General features: G+C 32.3%; 3 protein-coding genes across 5 annotated transcripts; 2 read left to right on the top strand and 1 right to left on the bottom strand.

The window, feature by feature from the left end:
- Positions 1-8,021: 8,021 nt before the first annotated feature.
- On the top strand, positions 8,022-13,113 carry LOC121174135 (hydroxyisourate hydrolase-like). The gene is made up of 9 exons (XM_041012689.1): positions 8,022-8,153; positions 8,236-8,299; positions 10,962-11,017; positions 11,121-11,196; positions 11,318-11,383; positions 11,474-11,567; positions 11,929-12,190; positions 12,421-12,536; positions 12,810-13,113. Exons 1-9 carry the CDS (start codon positions 8,022-8,024, stop codon positions 13,087-13,089), a joined length of 1,146 nt encoding a protein of 381 aa, XP_040868623.1. The 3' UTR covers positions 13,090-13,113.
- A 351-nt stretch (positions 13,114-13,464) lies between these two features.
- On the top strand, positions 13,465-14,646 carry LOC100803592 (cyanidin 3-O-glucoside 5-O-glucosyltransferase (acyl-glucose)). The gene is made up of 2 exons (XM_026127064.2): positions 13,465-13,900; positions 14,181-14,646. Exons 1-2 carry the CDS (start codon positions 13,785-13,787, stop codon positions 14,404-14,406), a joined length of 342 nt encoding a protein of 113 aa, XP_025982849.2. The 5' UTR covers positions 13,465-13,784; the 3' UTR covers positions 14,407-14,646.
- Positions 14,647-15,577: 931 nt separating this feature from the next.
- Positions 15,578-17,729, bottom strand: LOC100816212 (universal stress protein A-like protein-like). 3 transcript variants are annotated; one of them, XM_006574401.3, is made up of 4 exons: positions 17,288-17,729; positions 17,118-17,212; positions 16,489-16,610; positions 15,578-15,979 (listed from the first exon to the last, which is right to left on the bottom strand). In XM_006574401.3, the coding sequence occupies exons 1-4, from the start codon at positions 17,460-17,462 to the stop codon at positions 15,892-15,894; spliced, it is 480 nt and encodes a 159-aa protein (XP_006574464.1). In that variant the 5' UTR covers positions 17,463-17,729; the 3' UTR covers positions 15,578-15,891.
- Between the last annotated feature and the right edge of the window lie 98 nt (positions 17,730-17,827).

Raw genomic sequence — 17,827 nt, 5'->3', positions numbered from 1 at the left:
GATATTTTACTAAAAGTAATATGTGAAATGTAATTTAGAGTAAAAGCTTTCATCATTTTCACTCTCTCAATTTGATAATTTCAATATTACTTTTGCCCTTTCCTCTAAATTACATTAATTTCGCATATTATTTTTGAAAAAAAAATTCTCTCTCAATCATATTAAATTACTCTCCTTTTATTTGTAGTATTTGTATACTCAATATTTTTATTTGCTATTTCCAAATTAATTTGTAATGCTTTTAAAAGAGATTATGTTTAGTTATTTTAACTAATTTCATTTTTTTTATGAGTTGAAAAATTTATTTGATTATTTGATAAATAATTTTTTTTACTAATTTTTATCATTTTTTAATAAAGTAATGTTTTTAAATACGTTAATTCCTAACTTCTAATTTTTATATTTTATTCCCTTTTATTCTTAAAATATTTATTAAATTTTCTTATTACATTTTTTAAATAAAACAGATTTATTATTTATTTATTTTTCTCACTCATTCCTCGTACACGTTTTTTATATTATTATATTTCACCAAATTGATAATAATAAATGTTAAATTTATTTTATTTTAATTTTCTATTAACTTTTGAATAATTTTATATTATATGATTTATTTTAACGTACTTAAGTGTGTTTTTTTTTACTTTATTTTAATTTCGATAAAAAATATTTTAAGATATAATATATGATTAATAGTAGAATATATAATATGAAAAATATAATAATTGAAAATAAAAACATGATGAAAATAATTTATCAATAAATAAAAAATTTCAAGAGTTTAAAATTAATTAAAAATATATTTTTATGCATAAAATAAAATTGAAACTTATATTAAATTATAATATAAATATATTCATTTCTTTCATTTTATATTTTTGGGCTAATGGACATCAGAGAATGGTGTATTTTATGTGGATAGTAAGGGAGCTGCCTTCAGCAAAGCAACGAGCTCAAAAAATGTTGTTGCATGGGAGCAGTAAGGGGAGAGTTGAAAGAGGAAAGATAACTTTTTTTGGAACCAGCATGTCTAGGCAAAGGCAATATTTCAATCTGATATATTCAACAATGCTGCAAGAAGTCTCATTCATATGCATCAAGAAGGTTGATATAATTTTTAAGTTCAAATATTATTTATCTCAATTCCAATAAATATAAAATATTTATCTATCTCCAACAGTTTTGGGTGGCAGCAAGTTAAATATTAAGATTTAAAGAGATACCATGTCTTTCTTTGGTCACTGATGATGAATCAAAGTTTCCTTACCTTTTTGTAACATACAAGGGAGAGTAATAAAGTTGTCGTAGTTGATATTTTTATAAAATTGGGTCAATTAAATGACACGCTTTTATCATGATGATGATTTCGGCAAGTTAACTTTATATTTTAATCAATAGTATTTGCAACAAAGCACGGCCAAATTCATCCATTAAACGCTTATTATATTTTTATTGACATAATGTAATAAATGGATATTCTGCATTTGAGTGTTTTATTGTATTAAACAATTTTTATTTGTAATTCCATAATTTAAATTTGATTTCTATTTTGTTTTTTTCTTCTTCTTATTTCATAACTCCTATAACATATTGTTTTCTTAGTGCTATAACACATTTAACTTTTATACTTGATTATACATCAGATTTATTTATATCATTTCTAAATAACAATAATAGTTAAAAAATATTGTGGCTTTTTCATATTATATTACTACATATTATGCTGATTTCGTCAAGTTTAAATAAAAGAATAAAAAAGTAGAAGGCAAGGATTATGTATTAGATTCATTCAAACTCTTATAAAAATAATTATAGTAAGCATAAAAATATATGATAAAAAATATTAAATTCTAACATAATATTTTAAATAGAGAATACAAACTAACATTAGCCTCACTAAGTAGTCATTGTTTGCTCGTGCTAATTGCCATTATTGTTAAGTATATGCATGTCAATTCTAAAAAAATGGTATAATTCTTTGTTACATGACAAGAAATAAGATTTTTATTGAATGGGATCTACAGTGATGCAGGAGGATAATTTCATGACACAAATTTGGGTTTTGGCCACCCCGACTTCTTAGTTTTTTTTTATTTTATTTATTTATTATTTATTATAAATTAAAATTAAATATTATATTATGTAAAATTATTTTTAATAGATTTTAAAATTATTTATTTAATAAATTAATTTTAGAAAAATTATTTTATAATTTTTTTAAAGAGAAATATAAATATGAAGAAAAATATAAAAATTGGATAAAATTATAGTATAAATTTGTATTTATGTTATATGTAATTTTGTAATTAAATTTATGTTTTGTTGATTTTTTTATTATGTTCTTAAAATTAAAAAATAATAAAATTAGTTAGTAATATTAACATAAATTAAAGAAAACACCGTGAAAAAATAATTAATACATTTGTCTTACAAAGTAGATAAAATTTCAAATTATAGTAACTGAGATAATAGTCAATAATAATACAACATATCAAAAATTACAATTACAACACAAATATGACAAAACTAATAATGATCTGAAATATGTTGTGTATGATACATGTCTTCTTTTATTTGGATTACTAGTTTGCTAAAAATAGCAAAAACATTTATTGTGCAGAATCGTTTCTAATCGTTGAATTGTGCTAATACCTTTAGCATGTCTTCGTCATTTTTCAATTCTGTTATCTCTCATCAAAATTCTCAAAGTACACTACTTTGAGAATTATTTCTCAAAGTGCACCAGTTTTGCTTCCTTTGTGTTCTTTTATTTTTTAAATTAAATATCATATTATATAAAAATATTTTTAATTACTTTTAAAATTATTTAATTACTAAATTAATTTTTTAATATTGATTAAATTAATTTTTTTATTAACAAAAATATACATATAAAGAAAAATATAAAAATTAGATAAAATTAGAGTATAATTTTTTATTTATGTTATATGTAATTGTGTAGTTAAATTTATGTTTTGTTAATTTTTTTATGTTCTTATAATTAAAAAATAATAAAATTAGTTAGTAGTATTAAAATAAAGAAAAAAATACCGCAAAAAAATATATGACACATCTGTCTTATAAAGTAGACAAAATACTCAAATTACAGTAACTGAAATGATATTCGACAATAATAAAACATTAAAAATTACAATTACAATGCAAACATAACAAAACTAATGAGGATCTAAAATATATTGTGCAAAATACATGTTTTCTTCTATTTGGATTATTGATTTGCTAAAAATAACCAAAATTTCTATTGTGCAGAATCGTTTCCAATAGTTGGATTGTGCTAACACCTTTAACACGTCTTCATCATATTTCAAATAAACACCAGTTTGGTTGTGAGTGATTGATCCATTTGAAAAAATGAAAGTTAATATGGAGTTAGCAATGGTCTGACGGCTTGTTTCTCCCAAAAATGACATAGTAATAAGATTAAATTTGATTTGTGAAATTATGTTGTGTGAGATTGTGTGTTAGTATTGTGTGTGTTGTGTTATTTATAGTTGTATGAGTATTCTACCACGTTGATGTGTATTGGAATCCAATGTTTTTTTTTCCCTAGTAAGTGATGTAATAGATGTCCATTATAATTTCAGAGTGAACAAAGAAATTATGAGTTTTCCATCTCATGTCAATTTTGCACACATCTCTAAAAATTAAATGTCTCACCTGCAAAATTGACATGAAATGGACAACTCATAATGCATAGTGTTGTCAATTTGGACTGTGATTTTTCCCATGTAATTAAAGCAACAGACGTTCATGATGATTTTCAGAGTGAACAAAGAGATTATGAGTTGTCCATTTCATATCAGTTTTGCAGGTGAGACATTTAAATTTTAGATACGTGTGCAAATTGTAGAGTATTGTCAATTTGGACTGTGATTTTTCCCTTGTAATTAAAGCAACAAACGTCCATGATTATTTTCAGAGTGAACAAAGAGATTATGAGTTGTTCATTTCATGTCAGTTTTGTCGATGAGACATTTAATTTTTAGAAACAATGTAGTGTAAATGGCAAAGTACTGTGAATTTTGACAGTTATGTTACCATGTCAACTACTGCAGTAAAAGTGGGTAAACTAAAAATTGCTAATTTAAATTTAAAGGAAAAATTATTTAAATACGTAAAGTGATAACTGAAGATGAACATAAGACATTACATGAAAATCTCAAAGAAGAAATAACTTAGACATGAATGATTTGTAGATTACCAATTCCGTTTGAATATAGGTTCGTGGGATGGAGACATGTTACTTCCTTCGGGTCCGAAAGAGGAGTCAGTATCACTATCATGGTTTTTGACCCAACAAGTCTCGTATTCATCTGACAAGTCCTCAAGATTAGAGGTTGAGTCATGTTCGTTGCCTGGTGGGATATTATTGTGACAGATTATGACAAATAACTCCATAAATGGTAGTGATGGGTTGTTGTAAAAAATGTTGAACATTTGTTGAACATCAGCATCATCTCGCAGAATAAAAGATGTGTACATATAACGTTGTCCTGACTCAAATATAGGGCACCGAAAGTGGAGATGTCGGATATGTTGTTTTAGGTCAATGTTTAGTTTTTGGTGAACAAGTTCAAGCAATTGTGTAAAGTTTATGACCTTGTTAACCATGAAAGTTTTTGTGTTGTTACTAACGAAGGTGGTGCCTTCATTAGTATTGCAAATTTGGTCGTCATAGTAAACACAAACATATGCAGTTAGGTGACACATTGTGGTAGGGATTGAGATGAAAACTTGAAATTGTTACGAATCTCTAGTTGTAGTGGTATTTATAGAATTTGGTTATAGTTGAGTGAGTCACTAGTTAACTGGGCATTTAGATGAACGGGTAAATGAACACTTAAGCATATTTACAAAGGTCCATAATGTGCAAATTGCAGAGTGAAAAAGACAACTGAGTGAAAAAAAATTGAGTTGTCCACATCATGTCAGTTTTATTGGTGCAACATTAATTTTTTAGAGACGTGTGCAAATTTCCGAGTGTTGTCAATTTCAACTTGTATTTATCCCTAGTAATTGATGGAGCAGAAGTCCATTATAATTATCAGAGCGAAAAAAATTGAATTGTCCATGTCATGTCAGTTTTAATGGTGCGACATTTATTTTTTTTAGAGACATGTACAAATTACCGAGTGTTGTAAATTTTGAGTGTGATTTATCCCTAGTAATTGATGGAGCAGAAGCCCATTGTAATGATCAAAGTGAAAAAAATTGAGTTGTTCATGTCATGTCAGTTTTACTGGTGCGACATTTATTTTTTTAGAGACGTGTGCAAATTGTCAAGTGTTGTCAATTTCAACTTTAATTTATCCCTGGTAATTGATCCAGCAGAAGTCCATTATAATTTCAGAGTAAAAAAAAATTGATTTGTGCAAATTCCAGAATGTGTTATGAACTTTTTTTTTTTTGGATTTTTTGACGTTATTACCATGAAAAAAGTGTCCAAATCATAGTTTTTTTTATTTTGTGCTTGTATTTTGAGGTGATATCTCATGGAAATGGTGCACGATATAATTTTTTTTGGATTCTTTGACATTCAAAACATAGAAAAAGTGTGTCACGAATATCATTAATGTGTTCGACATAATTTGAAAAAAATGCAGAACATGAGCACTTAAGCATAGTTGCAAGGGTTCAAATAATAGTTTTTTTGATTTTGTGCTTGTATTTTAAGGTGATATCCCATGGAACTGGTGCACGATATAATTTTTTTTGGATTCTTTGACGTTCAAAACATGAAAAAAGTGTGTCATGAATATCATTAATGTGTTCGACATAATTTGAAAAAAAATGCAGAACATGAGCACTTAAGCATAGTTGCAAGGGTTCAAATAATAGTTTTTTTTTATTTTGTGCTTGTATTTTAAGGTGATATCCCATGGAACTGGTGCACGATATAATTTTTTTTTGGATTCTTTGACGTTCAAAACATGAAAAAAGTGTGTCATGAATATCATTAATGTGTTTGACATAATTTGAAAAAAATGCAGAACATAGACACTTAAGCATAGTTGCAAGGGTCCAAATCATAATTTTTTTGATTTTGTGCTTGCATTTTGAGGTGATATCTCATGGAACTGGTGCACGATATAATTTTTTTTGGATTCTTTGACGTTCAAAACATAGAAAAAGTGTGTCACGAATATCATTAATGTGTTCGACATAATTTGAAAAAATACAGAATATGGATACTTAAGCATAGTTGCAAGGGTCCAAATCATAGTTATTTTTTATTTTGTGCTTGTATTTTGAGATGATATCCCATGGAACTGGTGCACGATATAATTTTTTTGGATTCTTTGACGTTCAAAACATAGAAAAAGTGTGTCGCGAATATCATTAATGTTTTCGACATAATTTGAAAAAAAATACAAAACATGAGTACTTAATCATAGTTGCAAGGGTACAAATCATATTTGATGATATCGTTACAAGGGTACTTAAACATATTTGATTCCATTATCACAACATTTTATACTTCAATGACCAAGACGATGACCAGTCCCACAAGGTGGTGGACGCCGATTACGTAACATATTTCTTCTTTTCAATATGACTGATTCTCCCACGTCATGATGATGTTGTTGTTCTATGTTAGTTAGTATTTTCAATGTTGGTTGTTGCAGTTGAAGAAATTTGACCTTGTTCTCCAAACGAATGCGGTGCATCAAACTGTTGTAAAGTAGCTAAATATGATGTCGCTGAATTTGGTGTATTGAAATCGACGTCAAATAAATCGATCATCCATTAATGGGTGGTTGCGGCGACTGACTCGCCAGTGTGGCCAAAAGTTTGATGAACATGTGAAGGAGTAGAATACATTGACTGAGGATGTGGAATTTCAAAATGTGTTTGTTCAACACCTGACCCTGCAACATTATGGGTAATTGTTATGCGTGGATCATGTAGTTGTTGTGCAACAGACAAGAACAAAGTAGTGTTTTTTCAATATCATTCCATGTACGCTGGTGTATGTGTCTCTATTCCTTCAACCCATTGCCCAGCTAAAACATCGATGTGTTTGTTTTTCCAAATATTAATCCACTCCGCATGGTATTCCATCCAATTAGTGTAATGATTGCCTCGCATGTCAGTTTGGTGAAGTAGATCAAGATTCATGGGATCAACAGGTATATCTTGTTGTAGTCCAAACTGTAGCTTCACCCAATTTGTTTGATGCCATTCAACAATCGACAAACAAATAATTGCAGTACATGCAGACCAAATTTTCATGTCTCTATATGTACGTCTAGGTAGGTGTTCTTCAAATCCTCTATATAGGACCCAAGAAAATTGAAATATATGCCAACAAGGCAACATGTTAGTATGTATGTACATATTTAAGGTGCAGATCATGATAGTATTATACCTCATGGCTCTCCATATGATCTATACGAGACCTATATCCGATCAAGTCACCATGAGGTGCGACCCTATATTCTAATCTACCACCACTCCATTTGAAATGTAAAACATACAAAATCAGTATTCATTGTAATGTTATAATACACCTCATTGAAATAAAAAAAATTACATTTCACTGTATGTAAATAACCTTTTAGCTCGTGGAAAAGTTGTTTTGGGTCGTGGAACTCTTGGTGCAATAAAAGACATGCGGTACCAAGTCCATGACTGCAATAATATGACATAACCACCCATAAATTTATCAACCTCCAATGATGCTCCACATAATTCTCTATAATTAAACAAGCCGAATTCCAACTATATTTTTTGTGTTTTCAAATCACATAACAGGTTCTTTTTAAAATAGAATCAAAAGACAGGACCAACAGTATGACAAGACAGGACCAACAGGACCAACAGAATGACAAGACAAGACTAGGACCAACAATATGAAAATCCTTCCATTTAAAATAGAATCCCTCTAACAAGTATTACAACGAAAAAAATGAGATAAGAAGCACGAGAAACACGCAGTGTCTTATCCTTATCTTGATGAACGTGGGTGATTTTCGGAGGAACCAGAAACAGAAATAAACATGTTAGAGCCACGCTTGATACTGATTTTGTTAGCTGTGAACTTGGTCGTAGGAGTGCTAGTAACTGAACGTTTTCAGAGAGATGACTTCCCTGTTGATTTCGTTTTTGGTTCAGGCACCTCTGCTTATCAGGTCAATGCTCATCTCTCTTTAGTCTTTTCCTTTATACCAAAGCCTTTCACTTTTCTAAATTACTATTATTATAATTAAACAGGTGGAAGGAGCTGCTAATGAAGATGGAAGAACTCCTAGCATCTGGGATACATTTGCCCATTCTGGTCAATTCCTTCTTTTGCTCTTGCTTCTTCCTCTCATCCATCTTTTGCTCTTGCTTCTTCCTCCTCCTCATCTTCGTCATTCTCGTCGCTGCCAAAGGGCTCTGTCTCCACAATCATTTTCAGGCACTAATTCTTACACCCATTTTCATTTGGGATCCAGGTTCTGTTTTCTACACCCAACACCTTGAGGACAAGGTGTTTTTGATGGGCTAGGGAATGTTAGGAAGAAGATGCTCTGCCATGGAAACCTGTCATAGAGGTAGTTATCATTCTAGTAGCGGTTATTGTAGTGGGGGTGCGGTTATTGTAGTGGTTATTATAGCGGTTATTGTAGTGGTTATTATAGCGGCTATTGTATTGGTTATTGTAGCGGTTATTGTAGTAGGAATATAGACATGCAATTGTGTATAAAAGCTCTAAGAATCAATGAATAAGGCAGAAAGAGAAGAATTTAGAAAATTAGTTTGTAAGGAGGTCTTGGTCCTCGAAACCAAGTAGTGTAGTTTTCTTCCGCTCCTAACAATTAATGTTAGGAAGAAGATGCTCTGCCATGGAAACTTGTCATAGGGGTAGTTATCATTCTAGTAGCGGTTATTGTAGTGGGGTGCGGTTATTGTAGTGGTTATTATAGCGGTTATTGTAGTGGTTATTGTAGCGGTTATTGTAGTGGGAATATAGACATGCAATTGTATATAAAAGCTCTAAGAATCAATGAATAAGGCAGAAAGAGAAAAATTTAGAAAATTAGTTTGTAAGGAGGTCTTGGTCCTCGAAACCAAGTAGTGTAGTTTTCTTCCCCTCCCCTCTGCTCCTAACAATTGGTCCAACCTGCCACTCTTCAATGGCGGACACTGAACTTTCCATCGCCTGTGTGGATCGTCTCGAGGCCGCCATGGCCAAACTCGCTGCAATTCAAACTTCCATTGCTGCAGACCAAACTTCCATTACTTCCAAACTTGATGCCATTATTCGGATATTGAATACCATGGTACCTAAACAACCCTCTCCATCTTCTGCCTCTGCGAAGTCACCACCCATGCCGCCTCTGCTTCCTAAGACAATCAACCCTACTTCTTCCTCTGCTAAGCCACCACCAACAGCAGAAACCATGTTGCCTCCCCTTCCCATGGCAACTTTCCACCTTCCCGTTAACAAGCACCACGCACTCTCCTTCGAATCCCTCTCGGTCGCCAGTCATCGGTCCCACACAAAGTCCTCTAGTCGTGGCATCCTTCCCTCTGACATCCACTTCTCCCTTTCTGTTGTGTCTGCTGCCACGGTCAGGGACACAAATCTCAACCACCCCTTCCTCCTCCTCATCTTCGTCATTCTCGTCGCTGCCAAAGGGCTCTGTCTCCACAATCATCTTCAGGCACTAATTATTACACCCATTTTCATTTGGGATCCAGGTTCTGTTTTCTACACCCAACTCCTTGAGGACAAGGTGTTTTTGATGGGCTAGGAAATGTTAGGAAGAAGATGCTCTGCCATGGAAACTTGTCATAGGGGTAGTTATCATTCTAGTAGCGGTTATTGTAGTGGGGGTGCGGTTATTGCAGTGGTTATTATAGCGGTTATTGTAGTGGTTATTATAACGGTTATTGTAGCGGTTATTGTAGTGGGAATATAGACATGCAATTGTGTATAAAAGCTCTAAGAATCAATGAATAAGTTAGAAAGAGAAGAATTTAGAAAATTAGTTTGTAAGGAGGTCTTGGTCCTCGAAACCAAATAGTGTAGTTTTCTTCCCCTCCCCTCTGCTCCTAACAGATACATCACTATTCACCGGCACACAAGGACACAGATGAGAGTTATGATTCTCTGGACACAAACCTTACACGTGGCACCTTCTAAAGTTATCTTTCAGTCAGTTTCCAATTGTTAACTAGTTGCAACCATTTGGGCTTCTATGCCGCACGAAATTACTTAGTTCGTTAGAATTAAAATTATTCAAAAGCCTTATTAATAGTTTTATTCATAACAAGGTATTAGAACATATATGTGACTATCTAGCGGTTGTTGCGTGAGGGGATCTATCAAATAATTAAAAAAAAAAAAAAAAACCATCCTTTTCGTGAGCCTTCACTCAGTTTAAGCTCTTGCATATTCGGTTCATGCCTATTTTATTTTTTTTATCACATCACAAAATCTAATATACCAAGTGCATTAAGTTTACATATCTCTAATTAGGTGGTCTTCCATGATTTTAGCCACTAGTAATTATGGATTATTGGCAGTATTTACCAATTTATCTGAAGTGAGAATCAATTATCAGAAACGGGGAATATTAGAATAGCATGTACACTTTAACTACCCAGTTTTTGCTCTTTAATCCAGTGGCTATCGTGTGAGGTATAGAGAATAGAGAGAATGAATAGAATAAAGAGCTCAGTTTCATTGATGTTGATATAAGTTACATATATAGAGCTGAGAATTCAAATTACAGATAAAGCAAATCAAGAATTCAAATTACAGATAAAGAAAATTAGAGATAAAGCACTAGAAGGATAAAGCACTAGAAAGATAATAACTTAGCAACTGATTACAATTCAGAAAATTGTTGCACTGTTATGGATAACAGATTTCAGAATCTGTTGCAGTATTCTGTTGTTCCAATATAAGGATTATTCCTTACTCTCATGTTGTCATTTCATATAAACAGTGTATGACCATGGTGAAAATGGAGATGTAGCCTGCGATGGGTACCACAAATATAAGGTAAACAATAATACAATAAGCTTCCATCTTTTTGCTTTTGCCCAGTTATGCATTCTTCAACTCAACCAATAATTTATGGAAATACAAAAAATCTGTAATGCAGGAAGATGTGCTACTCATGGTGGAAACAGGCCTCGAGGCCTATAGATTTTCCATTTCTTGGTCGAGACTCATACCAAGTATTTTACTACACTTAGACTTGAGTTAAATATGGGAAGCATTCATTTCTAAATGTTCTTTATTTCCTTCCCAGTAACTCCTTTCTGAATGCCTTTTGAAAATACTTTTATTTCTCCCCAGATGGTAGAGGACCTGTCAACCCCAAGGGACTGCAGTATTACAACAATCTCATTAATGAACTTATTACCAAAGTTTAGTTGCAAGTTTCTTAATTTGGAAATTGCAAGATAAAACATGTCTTGAAGCCCATTCTGTTTCTTCAACCAACTGTCCCTTGAACAGGAATCCAACCACATGTCACACTGCACAACTTTGATCTTCCACAGGCACTTGAAGACGAATATGGAGGATGGATTAGTCGTGATATCATGTATGTTCCCGTGCGATTGCAGTTCAATCAAAATGTTATTAAAATTAATTCTTGAAACTTCTGGTATATCTATTACATTGTATAAAATTAGGCACTACACCCTTGCAAGGGGCTCAAGGCAATTGCTGTTTGAAATAAGACTCTTGTCATTAGGTCTCTAAAAGCAGGCACAATGTAATTATGCTACTTTATGCTTCTATAGCTAATATTTGTTATTCTTTTTTCTCCTTTTACTATTCCCGTTCCATTTGCTCATCTGATCCTTGGCCTAGCACACTTCAATACTGTGAAGAATTCTTTTTAATAAAGAAATGAATAAAGAAATGACTTGAATAAAGAAATGACTTTAATGCCAATGCAGAAGAGACTTCACAAACTACGCAGATGTGTATTTTAGAGAGTTTGGTGATAGAGTGCAGTATTGGACTACTGTGAATGAGGCCAATGTCTTTGCCTTAAGTGGTTATGATCAGGGAAGCTGCCCACCTCAGCGATGTTCTCCCCCATTTTGCGTTACAAATATCACAAGAGGGGGAAACTCAACATATGAAGCCTACTTGGCAGTTCATCATATCTTGTTATCACATTCTTCAGCTGTGAGATTGTATAGAAGAAAGTATAGGGTATATCACCTAATCCTTTTCCATATCTATATTTTACTTTATGGATTTTTTTAAAATATTGTCACTTTCCAAGTGTCAAATGTCAAAGGATTCATATTATGTACATAAAAACTTAATCCTTTTTAGATTCCTAATCTTCTTTTATTGGATTTTTAAATATTTTTGTGTATATGGAAAAATTCATCAGCAAAGTATGTTCACAATTCCATAGAAACAAAATTACATTGCAGGATGAACAACATGGATTTGTTGGTATCTCTGTCTATACACTTGGGTTCATTCCTCTAACAAACACAGAGAAAGACAGGGCTGCCTCTCAAAGAGCCCGTGATTTTTTCATTGGTTGGTAAGTTACAGACCCTAAAATTAGTTATTGTACTTCTCTTCCCCCTATGTTTGTTGCTTTTGCTCCGTACTCAAGAGTCATGACAGGTGAATGAATATGACTGAATTTTTCATTTACTAAACTTTATGTATGTGACAGAAGTATTTGTAGTTCCTTACTTATAACCCTAAACTTTTTAGCTTCTAATGCTTTAGTTGCTACCTTGCTGGTGATGACTATGATAACAATTTCAGGTGAAGGATATGACAGTTTTATGTGCCTGCTTTATTGCAGGATTGTGGAACCCTTGGTGCATGGAGACTATCCCATTTCCATGAAAACAAATGCAGGTGCAAGAATTCCAGCCTTCACAAATCGTGAATCTGAACAAGTTAAGGGTTCATATGGCTTTATAGGTATAATTCACTACAACAATGCTAATGTCACAGACAATCCCAATGCCCTGAAGACAGAACTGAGAGATTTCAATGCAGACATGGCTGCACAGCTAATCCGTACGTATTTTGTTATGTTTGAGAATACTGGATTTAAAAGATTGGAGTTGGTCATATAACTATATAAGCATGCTGTGCTAATTGCATTCACCACATCTTTTTTAATGCTATTTTGAAATTTTCAACTGATTGAACTTTAACTTCATTGGGCATCTGATTCTCCAATAATTTGCTCAATCATGTCTATCACTCATTCTTGAATAACTGGTGGAGAAAGTTGAATAATTCACCGTCTTTCCTGGGTTTTGCAGTTTTACAGGATCTATTTTCAGAGGAAGAGGTAAAGTTGAAAAATAAACCAGAATTATTCTCTTGATTAATTGGCTCAATTATTTAGATTACTTCACTCACTGTATAAATATTTGGCTTTACATGACTCAGTATCCTGTCACACCATGGAGTTTACGGGAAGAGCTGAAAAAATTCAAGCTCCATTATGGCAATCCTCCTATATTCATTCATGAAAATGGTCCCACTCTCTCTCTCTCTCTCTCTTCGTAGAATTTCTTACAATTGCAATTTATATTTTTGAGAAAACTGCTTTTGTGATTGAATAACAAACAATCCTTTGTTAAAATAGATAAAGCCATTAAATAGCACTAGAAATTTGGCGTCTTAATCATCATGGCGATTCTTGCATATTGGCCAATCCTACCTCATTTGTATATGAAGCCATTTATTCAAGACATGGTGAACCATTTATAACACACGCTGTCAATGTTGCACAAGTTGAGTTAAATGGATTGAATTATTGATGAAAATTTGGCTTGACTTGTTAGGTCAACGGACAGGGACAAATTCATCACTTCAAGATGTGTCAAGGGTGAAATACTTGCATGGATACATTGGTGGGGTGCTTGATGCCTTGAGGTATGCAGTTGATGCTCCATTTTATGTTGTTGGCGACCATATCACACAAATAATTTTCATCACTACTGCAAAAAGCTTATAGTGTCTTGGAAAATTAAGGATTGCGAATCTGTTGAAGTTTTATTGGGTTATTCTCATTCATCTTGAGAGCAAGTTACTTGTCTGATGAATGAAACAATATCCAAAACACAACTGAAATAAGTCCGTAAAACACACTTGTGAATAGTGATTATGATGATTTGTTTTCTAATTTTCAAAGTCATCATAAATTTTTCTACAGAGATGGATCAAACATAAAGGGGTATTTTGCATGGTCTTTTCTGGACGTATTCGAATTGTTGGCTGGATATAAATCGAGCTTCGGACTATACTATGTTGATAGAAATGATCCAGAACTGAAGAGATACCCAAAACTATCTGCAAAATGGTACAGCAGGTTTTTGAAGGGAAGTATTGAACTCCAGAAGGATGCATCACTTGTTTCTGTTGGCCATTTATTTCAGTAGGCCCTATAATTTGTTTGCACTGCAGCATCGTTGGGTAATGGTGTGCCCTGTGCTTCACTTTCTCCTTCTGTAAGAATAATATGTAAATTAGCAACTTTGTGTTTAAAATTATTTTTCACATATAATTTATTTCTGAATTCTATTATTAATATGAATTAATCCTTAAATTTATAATATGAGAAAATAATCCGTAGTACAAAATTGGTTGACTCAGACGAAAATTCGATATAATAGATCCATCCTTGATTTCCACCAATTTCCAAAATTTTCTTATTTTTTAATTTTACATTTATCTGAAAAATGGCAATGCAAAATATTTCAATAGTTAAACATTAAATACATCACCAATGACTTTAAAAGACCAAAACTTATTAACATTAATATTTTAATTCATTGACATCAGTAAATCTAGAATTAAAAATATTTTTTCTAAGACTTAAAATAAAAAACACCCCTTCAGGAGATTAAGGAACCAACCCAATGAATTGAATCAATTTTGTCATCTCCATTTGTAAATCACAAGTAGACTACAGATCCTCCACTACTCATGAAAAAAAAAACCACGTTGAGAGTTTGTGAGAGATGAGAGAACTTGACTTCAATTTCTACATAAAATACATCATTAGAAAGGGATAAGGAGTTTAAGTGTAAAGATTAATCATATAATTCGCCCAAAAGATTGAAGCTAGTGAGAAATATCTTGGGTTATCATAGGAAAAACAAATATCCTAATTAGGATTGTTACCAAAAGCAAAACAACAAAACTAAGAATTATAGTAGGATTCCTTTCACACCCACACCAAATAAATAAGATTTAAATATAATTTTAATCCTTTAAATATTTTTTTAATTTCGATAAATAAGACATAATAACGTGATTTACGTGGATCTGACAAAATATTTGTGTATTTTTTATAATAAAATGTTGTTTTTAAATTACCCGTCAACTAGATTGACGTTATAAATTATTTTAAATGCATAAGAAATTCAACCTAAAAATTACAGTGCAACGCAGCACACTAGTACACCTTTTTTTATTATTATTATTAACCAGCACATTGGTACACTAAAAATTACGGGACTAAAATCAAAATAACCCTATCTTTCCATAACCAAAATCATATTCAAGCCAACAAATGAATAACTAGAAATTGTTCAGGCTAGTAGTGCATTGCAATAAACTAGTACAATATTTTTTTACTATTTTATTTTATTAAGGATGAAAAGAGCAGTAATGGAATTGAACTCATCAGTTCAAGAACTTTTCGTGTACAATGTAAGGTAAAGTCCTGATACGTACATATTTTCTGATGGTTCCATCTTTAAAAATAAACTGTGCCTCAACGTATCAAACCATAAAGTCAATAAGCCATATCCATACAACAAGCATAGTTACGAATTTCTGTGAACATTATTTTCTTTCTCTCTTCTTTGGCTGAAAGGATTATGTTTATTGTTGTACTATATAGACGCAGCCATTACAGATCAGTGTTTGATTTTTGGCTTCTTCACGATCATCACAGTGCAGTGAGCATGATGAGCACAATAGTCACTGACACTACCTAAAACCGCCCTGAAAAAAGAAATAAAATTAATAAAAGTTGTCAAGTATAACTGAATTAAGAAATTTTGCAGTGAAGTGCTCGCTTCTAGCAACAATTACTTCACATGTTCCATTCCATAATAAAAAAAGATACAAAAAACAAACGAACTTGAGAAAGCAAAAAAGTGTTACCATAGGTTAAAAAGAAAATGATCATACAGATTTTGTAATCAGTAGAAAATTAATGTATGCATGTCACGGTAGCATACAGATAACACACAAAAACTAATGCTGATCTAATAATTTTTCAGGACTCTGAATTTAGTATGACATTAGATTTTGCTCATGTTCTTTACCAATTTAATTATGATTGTGATCACATTGGTACATTTGAAAATGCTAGAACTCAACTCAGTTTATTCATGGTAGACCCCATTCACACACGTTTCAGAAAGGTATTTATCATTCTCCAAATGCAATCAACTATCACTGCAAATTGCGGAGCAAGGATGATAACAGAGAGCAAAACGAAGCTTTACCTTTTTATAGCCCCATAACCATGACTACCCACAACCAACATTGCAGCACGGTACTTATCTACAGCATCACAAAGAACATTTCTAGGATCACCTTCCACCACTTCTGCTGTCACATCATTTACCTGGCAAAAATCATGTATGTTTTAAAGAACGTTCATAAAACTAATTTTAAAAGGAATATGATTTGGGTTAGAATATTTTTTTAGCTGCTTCCTAATAAATTATCAAATTTTGTTTTTAGTTTTAGTTTCTAATAATTTTTTTAACCATTCAAATTTGTAATTTAAATTTTAAAATAAATACTACCGATTTTTTAGTCTTTAGAAGTCGCATTTCCTTAAAACAAAAATTGTTAATTTATTATAGAACAAAAATATATTTTATCAAAAGTAAAGATGTTTTATTATAGAAGTAAGTCAATAGTAAAAATCAATTTTTCATTCGAAGGAGTCACTTCAATTGAGAAGCAATTATGGACACATAATTAATTCCTTAATGTGGAGTCATGCATACGAAAATTTACCTAAAATCACGTTAACCGGTAAAGTTAAACGTGAAAAACAAACATGCAGAAGAAGGATTAAGAGATTAACGAAAAGGCATGGAAAGAGGAAGAAAAACAGAATTACGGATTTGTTGATGCAAAGTTGTTTAGCGGTTTCGAGGACTCTGGCGCCAATCTTTCTCAAATCGGAATCTACAATAGGCAAGACCTCAGCGGCTCCTGCAAACACTAAGAAAGGGATTCTCAATTAACGAAGAAAGCGTGAAAAGGAAGAGCGTAACAGAATGAACCTACCAGGGCCGGCGAAGCCCACAGCGGAGGTGGCGGTGGGCCTGGAGTGGATGAGAACGAGCTTGAAAATTGGGCTCGGGAAAAAGTTATCCAGAGCCCAATTCAACGCGTACGTGCTCTGCTCGCTGTCGTCTATGCCTATCACCACCACTTGCTTCTCTGACGACGACGCTGCCATTTCAAAAACGACAACCACCACCACACCACAACTCTCTTTAGTCTTTACTTCACTTCCTTCGAACAACACGACGCGCACCACATCTATATATCAAACCAAAACCACTTGTCAACTATTGAATCGTTGCTTCACTATCGAAGCCGTGTCTGAAAACGACGTCGCGGCTTCTCGCCCTTTGCGGATAATGTAGGATACCAGAGAGGCCAGAATTTAATGTTTTTATAAAATAGCTTTCCTTCAATACTTTGAATTATTTTAAAATATAATAACTTATTTTTAATTTTGTTTTCTTAGCCAATATATACAAAACCACTCGAATGATAATCAAGTTGAAGCACGCTGAATATGCTCCCTAAGATAAGATT

The sequence above is a fragment of the Glycine max genome, chromosome 2 (genome assembly GCF_000004515.6).
Source record: "Glycine max cultivar Williams 82 chromosome 2, Glycine_max_v4.0, whole genome shotgun sequence".
In the NCBI taxonomy this organism is placed as follows: Eukaryota; Viridiplantae; Streptophyta; class Magnoliopsida; order Fabales; family Fabaceae; genus Glycine; species Glycine max.
The sequence above is the reverse complement of the archived record's forward strand: the minus strand, read 5'-3'. Positions and strand labels throughout refer to the sequence as shown.

Excerpts from the sequence above, each read along its gene's own strand:
- LOC100816212 (XM_006574401.3), bottom strand. The coding sequence starts at position 17,462 with ATGGCAGCGTCGTCGTCAGAGAAGCAAGTGGTGGTGATAGGCATAGAC. Across the intron at positions 17,213-17,287 it reads TGTGGGCTTCGCCGGCCCTG|GAGCCGCTGAGGTCTTGCCT; the intron begins GTAGGTTCATTC and ends TAGTGTTTGCAG. Across the intron at positions 16,611-17,117 it reads AACTTTGCATCAACAAATCC|GTAAATGATGTGACAGCAGA; the intron begins GTAATTCTGTTT and ends GATTTTTGCCAG.
- LOC121174135 (XM_041012689.1), top strand. The coding sequence starts at position 8,022 with ATGTTAGAGCCACGCTTGATACTGATTTTGTTAGCTGTGAACTTGGTC. Across the intron at positions 8,300-10,961 it reads GGATACATTTGCCCATTCTG|TGTATGACCATGGTGAAAAT; the intron begins GTCAATTCCTTC and ends TCATATAAACAG. Across the intron at positions 12,191-12,420 it reads TGTATAGAAGAAAGTATAGG|GATGAACAACATGGATTTGT; the intron begins GTATATCACCTA and ends ATTACATTGCAG.
- LOC100803592 (XM_026127064.2), top strand. The coding sequence starts at position 13,785 with ATGAAAATTTGGCTTGACTTGTTAGGTCAACGGACAGGGACAAATTCA. Across the intron at positions 13,901-14,180 it reads GGGGTGCTTGATGCCTTGAG|AGATGGATCAAACATAAAGG; the intron begins GTATGCAGTTGA and ends ATTTTTCTACAG.